General features: G+C 51.2%; 1 protein-coding gene across 2 annotated transcripts in view; it reads right to left on the reverse strand.

Annotated features, from left to right (window-relative positions):
* MYO5B (myosin VB) overlaps nucleotides 1-12,398 on the reverse strand; it is a 291,416-nt gene that overhangs the window by 24,796 nt on the left and 254,222 nt on the right. The window contains exons 28-31 of one of the 2 annotated variants that reach the window (XM_084781004.1): nucleotides 11,827-12,066; nucleotides 10,605-10,705; nucleotides 4,770-4,847; nucleotides 1,755-1,953 (exon numbers count right to left, since the gene is read on the reverse strand). In XM_084781004.1, coding sequence (XP_084637130.1) covers nucleotides 1,755-1,953; nucleotides 4,770-4,847; nucleotides 10,605-10,705; nucleotides 11,827-12,066 — 618 coding nt within the window. The remainder of the gene's footprint in view (nucleotides 1-1,754; nucleotides 1,954-4,769; nucleotides 4,848-10,604; nucleotides 10,706-11,826; nucleotides 12,067-12,398) is intronic. The other variant, XM_084781005.1, reaches the window with a different exon arrangement.

The following is a 12,398-nucleotide window of genomic DNA, read 5'->3' on the forward strand; positions in this document are numbered from 1 at the left end:
CTGGAACTTGCTACCTGTTGGTTCTGCTTTGGGGACACAGTTCCAGACCATGTGCTAGAAGTCTTCTAGAAGGTGGCAAGCTAGAGCCCCCTCGCCCCTCTCCTCCTTTTCATAAGCCCAGGACCTCAGGCTCCCACTCATGTGCCAAGGCTCACTACTCCAGCAGACAGGCCCACCATAGTCTTCCCACACAGTTTCTCAAGGTGGGACTATCCTCGGACTCTCTTAGGCTGCCACTGAGTGCAGCACCTCTATGTTACACAGCTCTCTGTGCTAGCTGGTCACCACCATGCCACACTGTCCAGGAAGCATAGGCCTGCAAATGCACTTTCTAGGCTGTGCCCTTCGTGTGCCAGAAACTGGTTCAACAACTTTTTTTTTAAACCTGATTTTTAGGTATATACAAAACATAAGGTTTCGTGATGTTTCACATACGTATACTATTGCCAAGAACATGTACACATGATAAGGGCCAAATGTTTATAGTGACTAGAGGACGGGATATGGGAAAGAGGAGGAGGAAGAATCCCATGAGAATCCAGCATCTTACCTCGTCTCTTTGGATTTCCCTGGTCATCAGGGGAAATGGTGGCCCCGCTGCGTAGGGCTGGGAGCACTGCTGGCCTGTGGCCCTCTCCTTGGCAATGGTTATCTACTGCTGTTCCCCCATAGGCACCTCACCCCAGAAGACATGTGAGCCCCACTTTCATTCTTTTCCTTCACAAAGCCTCTACTCCAATTCCTCCTCCTTCTATAGTACATGCGGCTGATCCCACACAGAAGCATGTTTTTACAGACACTGCCTTCCTTGGCCCCTTCGTTTGCCTTTCTTCTGACCTGTAAGCTCTAAAAGGGTATCTACTCTGCCACCCTCCTAATACCTGCCATGGCCACCAAAGTTAGCCACCGACAATTTCTGCTCCCATCAAGGAACAAGTACAGCCCTACTATTATCTGGCTGAGCCATGAAATTTGTCCTGGTTACTAGAGTGGGGTAGAAGTAATGCTGTGCTGGTTCTGAGAACAGGGCCTTAGGAAGCCCCGTGGCCCCTGCTTTCATCTTCTTGGAAGCCAGTGCCACATATAGCATCTTAGGCTAGGCTAGGGAAGGAGACAGAGCCCATGAAAGAGACCAGAATGAAGCTGTGTCGATGTGCTGGCTTCAGTAGGAAAGGCCCCCATAGACTCATGTGTTTGGATGCTTGGCCCACAGTGAGTGGCCCTATTAGGAGGTGTGGCATTCCTGGAGAAAGTGTGTCACTGTGTGTGTGTGGGGGGGTGGGCTTGGAGGTCTCCTTTGCTCAACTAATCCCAGTATGGAACACAGTCTCCTTGCTGCTTGCGGCTCAAGATGTGGAACTCTAGGCTCCTCCAGCACCATGTCTGGCTGAATGCTGCCATGCTTCCCACCATGATGAACTGCAAGCCAGCCCCAATTACATGTTCTCCTTTATCAGAGCTGCCGTGGTCATGGTGTCTCTCCACAGCAATAGAAACCCTAACTGAGATCATCGGCTCTTTCAGTTCCATATGGAGCGTGGGCAATCGATCCTCGCTGGGATCTGCTAGAAACCCTGGCCTGTACATGGACACTGACATTTTAGTACATCAAATCCTACACTATTCGATTCAATTATCATTCTGTTCCTACTGCAGAGCTAAGAACATGAGCCTTGCTCATCTGATAGCTTCTGAGCCTATTTCCTTCTAGAAACAATCCCGAGAGCTACGATGCATGAGACGCGGCCACTTACCAGGTTCTCATTGGTCAGCCGAGATAGCTCCTGCTGGACACCAAATTCCACCTGGGCCTCTGGGGAAAGCAGCAGGGTCTGGCAGAAGGTCTGCTGCTGTTTGTCCATGTCCTCCTTGAGGGCCTCCACCTGGGCCTTGAGTCGCTCCACCTCCTCCTCATGCTCCAGGCTCTGGGCCTGCAGCTGGGCCTCCAGCAACCTGCACCCAGGAAAGCAGGCCAGGTCAGCATGTGGCTGGGGTGGGCACCCACAGTGAGGGGTCACAGACACAGCAGGGGAATGGCCAAGCACATAGCAGGAGCAGTCATACGGCCCCAACAAGAATGGGCGCAGCAGGGAGACACCAACAGGCAAGCTGGCTCACCGGCGAGCCTCTCGGATGACCAGGAACCACGGCCAAAGGCACCCTGGGCTTGGGCATCTTTGGCCACTTGTCACCTTTTGTTCTATGGGTGTAGACTACTGGTTTGGGATTAAGAGAATATCTCCATGTCAAAAGTTTGTAAGAAATTCCCTGTAAAGACACAATGCTGATAAACAGAGCTAGTTATATTAGTTTATTTTTCCTTCAGCAGGTTTCTCTCTCTCTCTCTCTCTCTCTCTCTCTTTTTTAGGAGAAGAGCTAATATTTTGCCTTTCATCTACACCTTTACCATCCTACTTTATCTTACATATAATTTTTTTATAACAATTTTCCCTCTGGTCTGAAAAGCTAAGACTATTTGAATGTTTAAGATCAACTAGTACCATAAGAAACAAAAATTGGACGAAGTCTGGAGAGGCCGAGAGGAGGCCCATGCTTGAGGAGAGGCAGGGCCCTGAGGCTCAGCAGCGGTGGCCTCCTTTGGGATCTGATCCTCACATGGCCAGATGCAAGAGATGCATCTTCTGGGACTTCGGTGACCTGATTTAGAGTATTGACCTTCAGCAAAAAGGGCCATGACAGATGGGGTTCTGGAGGACACAGTCACCCCAGTCTTTACCTGGGATATGGTAAAGTTTCTGCTCAGGGCAGTGCCCAGGGGGACACCTCCAGGCATTTCAAAGGCAAGGAGTGGGCAGCCACCATGCCTTTTCTGCCTGAGAGACAATTACTGTAGAGAAGAGGAGCAGGAGAGAGAGAGGTCTATTTAGTGACAGCAGCAGTCACGTTTTAGGCAGCCAAGTCAGCTCCACAGTGGGGCATGGGTAAGGGTTTGCCAGCAAAGTGATGCAAACAAGGAGAAGATGATGAAGGAATTTGCCTGTCACCAAAGGAAACCAACAGGGACTGGAGCGTGCTGGGAGATAGTTTGGTAACTAAACCAGCACTTCAGACAGCGTACAGTACTCCCACAGCATCCGGCATTGGCAACAGCATATTAAACTCATCGGTGTGAAATACAAAGTTACCAGGAGGGAGGATATGGACCTTTTGGTTCTAGGAGCTGTCCCAGGACCACTTTCTGACCTGCTGCGTGTCCCCTGCTCGCACCTGCCTTATTCTCCAGTGGATTCATCCCAAGGTTCTACGCAAGGAGTAAGATTCCCATCCAAGCATCTGAAAGATCTCCTGAAGCTTGGGCCTGTGTGTTATTTTCTAATGCATTCACTTGAGTTTTTTCACTGTGCCACGTCCTCTCTCATGACAGGTATGATGAGCACACTGGACACGTGCACATGGGTTCCCGCTCTAACAAAACAAACTCCTGACTAGCAGGGCTCTGTGAATGAGCATCACAGTAGAGACAGAGGCAGCAGCTTTCTCCATGGTTCTCATTGGTCATCCCTTTCAGGTCAGGTGCATGCTGCCAAAGACAGCAAGGAGCTGTGCCTGTTCACAACTCTACAAAGCCACCACAAAACAGCACAGGCTGGGCCATGTCTCACACTTACCACAGGATAGCACAGGCTAGACCATGTGCCACACCCACCACAGGATAGCCAGGCTAGACCATGTCTCACACTTACCACAGGATAGTATAGGCTAGACCATGTGCCACACCCACCACAGGGTAGCACAGGCTATCCTTTTCCTTATGGCGACCCTGTATGGCAGGGCCTGCTCTGATATCCATCATTTGACAATAAGGAACCTGACCCAGAGATGACCCCCCCCAACCTCCTGCTCAGGTGTCAGGTCCCATTTGAGCCCAGTAAACGCTGTGGCACTAGGGACAAGCATCAGGTGAGGCATGATCCAGGCCCAGCACTCATCCACTGCTCTGAGAAACAAGCCCGATGGCCACCACCCCATTTCTTGTTGGGAACAAATGGACAGTTCTATGCCTCTGCTCTCTAAGAGCCACACGCTGGCAAAGAGACCATGAGAGGCCTCTTCGTTCTGCCTACGCCCCTGGCTAAACTCTTCACCCGCTGCTGAAGGTGCACAGGGTGACACTGAATGTTGGATTGTATACTTAAGTAGAACTTTAAACCTATCCAACCGCACTCATGAGGATGGTGCGAGGGGCACACGGCACAACATAGCTGCAACACTTAGCTGTTATCAGCTCCAGGCGGGTCCCTAAAACCAGGACCAGCTGCATGCTGATAGCAGTACCAAGTACTAAGTACTGAGTTCTCCTGGCATTTGCAGCATAGCCAGCATGCAAACTAGGGCAAGGGCTTTGGCTGACCCTGAAGAGGTCAGAAGGTTAGCACATAGCATGTCAGCAGAACGGGCCTGGAGTCCCACAAGCAAGTTTCCTTTGCAGGTTTTTCCTAATAGTTGTGTGATCCCGGCTCCAGAAACTCTCCCTCTCTCTTCACCTATAGAACGAAGAGTTGGGCCGCGTGGTTTCTAAGGTCCAACTGGGCCACCTAGTACCACCATCTTGACCCAGGCACACAGCTTCTGCTCATGCCATCTACGCAGCGCAGACACAAAGTGACGAATGCATGTCTCTAGGGACGGCTGGTCAGAAGCCCGTGTGAGCTGTGCCCCATACGCTCACAGCTGCTCAGCCAAAACGAGGAACACAAACGTGAGCAGGCACACAGATGACGCACATACGGGACGGGAGTGTGTTTGACCTGGCAACTTGCTTTAGGCCTTGGTAAGCCAAGCCGAGTTCTCCATCTTCATTCAAATATCCCCAGTCCTCAGTCTGGCTGGAAATAAAGTACAGAGAAAGAGGGTGTCCAGCAGAGAGAAGAGAGGCGTTCAGAGACCAGGAAGCTTGTAGCCCAGGGCTTGGAGTCAAGGAAAGGGCATGGCCTGCAGCTGTTTCCCACGCTTCTCTCTGGTTCCCAAACTCTAGGCGCTTGCAGACAGCAGCCTCCTAGAGTTTCCCAGGTTTCAGGTAGTGCCTGGGAAAGGGGCTCATGCGGTCACAGAGATCCTTCAACAGCTACAGGTCAGGTGCATGCTGCCAAAGACATCAAGGAGCTGCGCCTGTTCACAACTCTACAAAACCACCACACAACAGCACAGGCTGGGCCATGTCTCACACTCACCACAGGATAGCACAGGCTAGACCACGTGTCACACCCACCATATGACAGCACAGGCTGGGCCATGTCTCACACCCGCCACATGACAGCACAGGCTGGGCCATGTCTCACACCTGCCACATGATAGCACTGGCTGGGCCATGTCTCGCACCTGCCACATGATAGCACTGGCTGGGCCATGTCTCGCACCTGCCACATGATAGCACAGGCTGGGCCATGTCTCGCACCTGCCACATGATAGCACAGGCTGGGCCATGTCTCACACCTGCCATATGATAGCACAGGCTGGGCCATGTCTTACACCTGCCATATGATAGCACAGGCTGGGCCATGTCTCACACCTGCCACATGATAGCACAGGCTGGGCCATGTCTCACACCTGCCACATGATAGCACAGGCTGGGCCATGTCTCGCACCTGCCACATGATAGCACTGGCTGGGCCATGTCTCGCACCTGCCACATGATAGCACAGGCTGGGCCATGTCTCACACCTGCCACATGATAGCACAGGCTGGGCCATGTCTCACACCTGCCACATGATAGCACAGGCTGGGCCATGTTTCGCACCTGCCACATGATAGCACTGGCTGGGCCATGTCTCACACCTGCCACATGATAGCACAGGCTGGGCCATGTCTCACACCTGCCACATGATAGCACAGGCTGGGCCATGTCTCGTACCCACTGCGCTTTTTTCCACCTGAAGGAGTTGAAGGATGAGGGATAAGTATAAACAGGCTTAGAGGAGAAGACACCAAATGTGCATATAGAGCCCCAGGGGCTGAGCAGCCCCTCAGGGTGTGGGGACACTGCACCACAGAGCAGCAGGTGAGGCAGCGGGGGGATACTGGGCCTCCACTAGGACAAGGAAGGAGCCTGCAGTTTGCTTCCCTTTCCATGCATAACCCTTCCTGCCATTAAGAGAATGTAGCTATTTACTAACCTTAACTCCAACTCTCCTTACAGAATGTATGTGCACGTGTGTGTGTGTGTGTGTGTGTGTGTGTGTGTGTGTGTACACGTGTGTGTGTGTGTGTGTGTGTGTACACGTGTGTGTGTGTGTGTGTGTGTGTGTGTGTGTACACGTGTATCTGTGTGTGGGTTAAAGTTAAGTACAACAAACCTACAGGCTGAGTACTGAACGATGTCTTCTCTTGACTCAGGTCACACAGGTACCTTCTGGTGTCCCTGGTACCTTCTGGTGTCAGCCACGGTGGCTCCTGAAGGTCACTGTGTCCAGTGCTCTTCTCACCCCACAAAGTCCTGGGCACAGGAGCATCCTTAAGTCAAGTGGGAGAGTTGGTGGAGGGCGTGAATCAGGGAGCCTGATAGAAAGGCCACTCAGCCTGTGCCAGAACCCAGATGGAAGCTGCTATCATGCCCTGCCATGTTTTAGGTAAAGTCCAGGGGCTGAAAATATCCATTTGGATCCTTGCAGAGCTAGCCTCTAACGGAAGGTCCCCAGAGCTGCAGTGATTACACATTCTGCTTCTTGGGATGGGTGTCCACATCTGTATCAACCCCTCCCCACCAAAGTCCAGAGAGGGTTACTTAATACACTTCTGGGACCTTTGTATAGCTTCTGTTCCTAGTCTAAGAACTAGTCCCTTACGTGTTAGAAGCTCGCTGTGGCAGGGCAGCGAGGAGGACCACTGCTGACAGTTTGATGCTGATTTTGACTGCTGATTATTTTGATGAACACCTCTATCCAGGCGTCTGCCTGGAACTTCACTAGTGTGCTGGTTTGGATGGGAATGGTCCCCATAGGCTCTTATGCTTGAATACTTGGTCCCCAGTAGGTGACACTGTTAGGGAAGGGCCAGGAAGGGGTGGGGCTTTGCTGGAGGAGGCGTGCTATTGAGAATGGGCTTTGAGGTTTCAAAGAACTTCACCATTCTCAGGATCTCTCTCTGCCTGTGTTTCTAGATCAAGATGTAGGCTCCCAGCTACTGCTCCAGCACCACGCTGCCAGGTACCCCACCCATGATGGTCATGAACTCTTAACTCTCTGAAACTGTAAGCCTCAAATAAACTCTTTTCTCCCCTATTAATGGTCTTGGTCACTCACGGTGTCTCGCCATAACAATAGAAAAGTAACTAAGACAACCAGATACTGCTTTTTCTTCCTATGCCCAGCAGCAAGGTGTCCTGGGTAATCCATATGTCCCAGGAAAATCCCTAAGGACCTAAAGCTGTGTTGAGCAGGCTCTGTTATCTGCACCCCATGTTCTCGGATGTTAAGGCTTGCAATCTACCTAGCCTTCTTTGTAGCAACAATTTACCCCAAAGGAGACCCCAGTGCTGCAGAAGGTTTCGGAAGTGTTCAGTAATTGTGCATCAGGGCAGAAGCAGGATAAAGGCCAGCATGCTATACTCTGCCCACCAGCTAGGCTACAAATGTAGAGATGCTGGCACCCGGCCGGACCTCCAGGGATCTCCCAGGCTTCTTTTGGAGCCTCCTCAGCCTTCCTGGCTGAGCTTTAGAGTCTGCGATGGGCTGCTGGGTCTCTGAGAACATTACCCCACTTGTGTAGTTCTCATACTTTCCAGAGTGGCACACGGGCGATGCCTGGACAATCTTTTTGGGAGTTAGCTTCATAGGGAAATAGAGTTCTGAATCCTGTCGCATGCTGGGTACCATGGAGACAGGTAAAAGATGACAGACGTACAGCTCAGACACTCCACATTTCAAAACATAAAAACTGGCTTGTGGGTAAATAAGAAAACTTGTGAACCAACTCAGTAGAGACCTTTGCTCCCTGGTGAAAGAGACTCAAAGGGCCAGAGATCCAAACCCCTTCATCCCTGTGCTTAGGAGGGTAGCTGGGGAGGCAGTGACATCTGCTGGTGAAAGGAGGAAAACCCAAACAGCTCAGCTTCAGGAAGTCAACAGATATTCACAGCGCCTTTTGCATATACCACTATGCTGTGCCAGGAATACACAGCAAGGCCCTTGGGTCAGTGTGGAGCCAGAAGTCCTGCTGGGGATGCTCATCTGCATCCCGTGGCCTGATTCTCCATGTGTTAGGGTGACACTGTGAGCTGCATGACCTCAGAAGTATCTTCTACCAGCTGTAGAGGTCACGCAGCAGCGATGGCTTCAGAGAGGGTGCACTTTCCCTCTGCAGACTCTGCAACCACACCCTGTCATATGTCCAGCCATCTTGGGTCTGGTCAGTTCCTTGTGTGTAGGATGATCCCCGTGTACTCTGAGACTTCTTTAGCTCACACTAGGTATTCTCTCAGCAGCCCAGGCTCTTTGCTGGGGCCTCTGAGAAGCACATGAGGAGCAGAGACATAGGGAGAAAGAGGAGCTGCCTTCAGGGCAAGGCTAGGCACTGAGCAGGTGTGTGGGGAGAGAACCCCAGATGCACTTGTCTCTCTGAGAACTGGTACCTCCAACGGACCTGGTTCCAGCCAAAGGCGGTAACAAAGCTTTTCTGTGCTATGGCCTCCTGCTCTTTCCTGGGTCCCAAGGACAGACCCAAGAACACACTCTCTGACGCACTGTGGAAGAGTGCTGAATCTTAGTAGGGATTTGGTGGAATCGTACAGGGGATTCAGTGGAGTGCTGCTTGATGCCAGATTTATGCTGAGCCTCAGCCACACTCACTGCCCAACTCCTAACCCAGCTCTGTGATCTGGAGGGCCTACTTAAGTGAGGCTGGCCTGAGTAGTGGAGGCAGTAGCCTCTCTCCCAGTCCGCATGCCATCATCCCCTCAGAGCTGGGAGAGGATGACAGACTTTCTGGCTCTAAGCTTGGCTCCCACGGCTGTCTCCATAGGTAAAGCGGTCAGAACAGTGCTGGCTGTCCTAGCTCCCAAGATGGCAGCATGAGCTTGCAGAAGCAGAAGAGGGAGCATCCCATATGCCAGAAGCGCAGGCCAGAGCAGGCCTTGGTAGTGCTTGCCTGTATGCTCACAGTGCAGGGTGGGGACACGGAACAGGTGGAATCTCTCTGCAGATCTCTACATGCAAAGACACTCGGCAAGTGGAAAGAGTGCTGAACCCGAGGGACCACCGATGCTTGGAGGGACTATACATGAGACTGAAGTGTATCTGGAATCTTCTCAGAATTCCAGCCCGAACTCAGGACATGTACGCATTTTCTAGGTATAGATTTCGTCAAAATTCTAAAGGGACCCCGACTCAACCACACATGTAAGACACCACTTGTATGTATGTATGTATGTATGTATGTATGTATGTATGTATGTATATAAAGCTCTCCATTACAGGCCAACCACAAGAAAGAAACTGAGAGTTTCTGTCTTCATAGCATCCTTGTCATAAGGGGGTGCCTGTCTGTGCTCCCCAGAATCACAGCCTGACTTCCCTTCCCTGCCAGTCAGTCCAGCCTCTTTCTCACTTAGTGCTTGGATTTGTAGTGATTGCAAACATATCTCAAAGCTGAGGCTGGGACAAAGCTAAAAAAGGCAAACTTCTATAGTGCCTAATGTGGCAGATATTGGGGACCTGGGTCCCCCTGACCTCTCCTCCTCTAGGCAGCTACTCTTTCCTTAAGCCAGGTTCTCAGCTATTAGCTCACTACTGCTGGATGCGCTTTCTGGGCATGGGATCATTTTGAGATATAGCCAAGGCTTTTTTTGTCTTATCACCTCCATTGTTACTGCAGTAAGAAGACAAAATCTGGGGCGTTAAGCAGCCCCCGGAAAGACCTAGCTGCAGGACTAGTCTCCTGACAGCTGAAGGGAGGAACAGAAAGAGCACAGCAAGCAATCTCGGCTCTGAAGATCAGAGCGATAAGGCCGGCCCTGGGCTGCCGGCTGCTGTCTAATTTAATAACCACCTGTGCTCTTTTCTCGTATTCATCTCATTCCTTATCTCCCACCCGAGATAATTTAAGATGACTGGATCTTGACTCCGGCTTTAGCTCATGGAGTCACCTTCACTCCTTCTTTTTCTTCTTTAGGGACAAGCGGGCCCGGCTACATCTTCCCCCTCTTGTTTCCCACGCGTGGGGGAGGGGAGGGCCGGGCAGGGAGCAGCGCAGCCTGGAAGCCAGCCTTCCTGGACTCTACCTTGGTTCGGCTATAAATAGACCGGCTGTGCACTTGAAACTGCTCAATCCTTCTGGGCCTCAGTTCCCCCACCTGCAGAAGACCTAGAGATCCTAAGCACGTACGTCCTCAGAGGAAGCAAACTCGGGTTGTGTTGACAGCATCACCCTCTGGTGCTTTTCTGAAGGCTCACTGCTTCCAGCAACCTTAAACAAGTGCTTTCCACTGGCAGGCTTCCTGGGGGCCTTCTTTTCCAACAAATAATTCTCTAGTGCTGGGCAGATGGCCAATACCTACAGAACAGGTTGTAACATGCTAGCTGGACAACAGCGCCCCCTGTCACCTGACCTCCTGACACCCTGTCCGGGCACAGCTCAGACGTGGGCCCTACCTGTTTGTCTGGCAGACCCCATGGTAGGCCTCAATGGCATCTTCTTGGTCCACGTGTTTTTCACTGTTGGGCCAACTTGTTCTGGCATTGATGTTCGGCTCCTAGAAGACCCCAAAGTAAAAAAACAAAAATAACCCTGGTTGCACAAACAACTTCTGAGAAGTGGCTTTCTAATATGGAGGTATGTAATGTGCTTTTGGGGAAAAGACTAAGATCCGGAGAAACAAATAACTGCTGTTAAATGCAGGCAGAAGCATGATTGCAAAAGGCCACCTTGGGTGGAAGGACATGGCTATAAGGCACTGAGTGCAAGTAGTGTGCGTGCATGTGCATGTATGTGTATGTGTATATGTGTGTGTGCACATGTGCATGTGCAGATGTATGCATATGTGTGTGCACGTGCATGTGTATGTGTGTGTATGTGTATGTGTGTGCGTGCGCGTGCACGCATGTGTATGTGTGTGTGCATGTGTGTGAGTGAGGGATCCTGGCAGGAAGAAGCATTTACATCAGAGGACACCATTCAAGCCTTATTGCTGAAATACTTTATCCCCCAAGCCACCCCAGGGTCCATGCCCAGAGTGGCCCAGCTTATTCGAGCCTATTGGGTGGCCCAGACAACCTCGAATCCCTCTCTTCCACTGTACAATCCGTCCTAGAAGGTGAGACCATCAGAACCACACAGGAAGGGGACCCACCACTCTGTGAAAGCTGATAGAGAAATCTCACCACAGACAGATGAACAGTAAGGGAGATGACATGAAAAGCAGCCACTGAGATTATCTATCTGTGCCTTGTTTCTTTTGAACATTTTCCTTAAAAAAATTTTTTTTAAATCAAGGAATACATAGGCCTGTGGATGTGAGTGCAGTACCTGTGGAGGCCAGAAGAGGGCGACAGATCCCCATGGGGCTGGATTTATAGGCAGTGGTGAGTTGCCTGACATGGGTCCAGGAACTGAACTCAGGTCCTCTGCCAGACCAGTAAAGTACTCTTAACTGCTGAGCCATCACTCCAGCTCCCTTGATCACTTTCTTAAATTCAGTAGACTCTAGAAATTTCTAGTGTCACCTCTTGGAAAAGGTCATAAAGAAGAGCATCAAACCCTTGTGATGCTGAAGCCAGAGACTGGTCTTCAGGATTAAGACCTCCCTGAGTGAAGACACAGGTTACTGGCCCAGGGCCACGCCAACGAGCCAAGCCACTGCTGCCATCTGATTACCATGCTCTTGCCAGCCAGCCGGCGCTGGTCAGCGTTCACGATCTGGGTCCTGAGGATCAGCACCTCCTCTTTGCGGACCTCGAGCTCCTCGTTGGCCAGCTTGAGCTGGTTCAGCAGGAGGCTGTAGCCGTCCGGGGAGCTGTGGGTGGAGTTGTCCTGCATGGCTTGGTCAGCCACAGCTTTCCTCAGCTCATTCAGGTCATTCTTCAGCTTCTTGTTCTCTGACTCAAGCTCTTGTCTCTGCAAGATAGCCGAGAGCATGCTTCAGCTGGCCCGTCTCTTCCCTGTCTACCAGAGGAGCGGAGCGAGCCTTTTTTTTTTTTTTTAAATGAAGACACAGCTCAGGTTCTGATGACATCAGTGTTCAGTCAGAGCTAGGGACTGAACTCATTATTCCAAATTCTCAGGGAAGCGCATCTGATACAATGGCTCTGCACTACTCACCAGCGAGGTAATCTATCTCTTGAGCACATCTGGCCATGAAATTCTTCTTTGTGGAAATGCTAGGCTGATAGCTCTCTCTCTCTGTCTCTCTCTGTCTCTCTCTGTCTCTCTGTCTCTCTGTCTCTCTC

Source organism: Acomys minous, assembly GCF_964271855.1.
Source record: "Acomys minous genome assembly, chromosome: 4".
In the NCBI taxonomy this organism is placed as follows: domain Eukaryota; kingdom Metazoa; phylum Chordata; class Mammalia; order Rodentia; family Muridae; genus Acomys; species Acomys minous.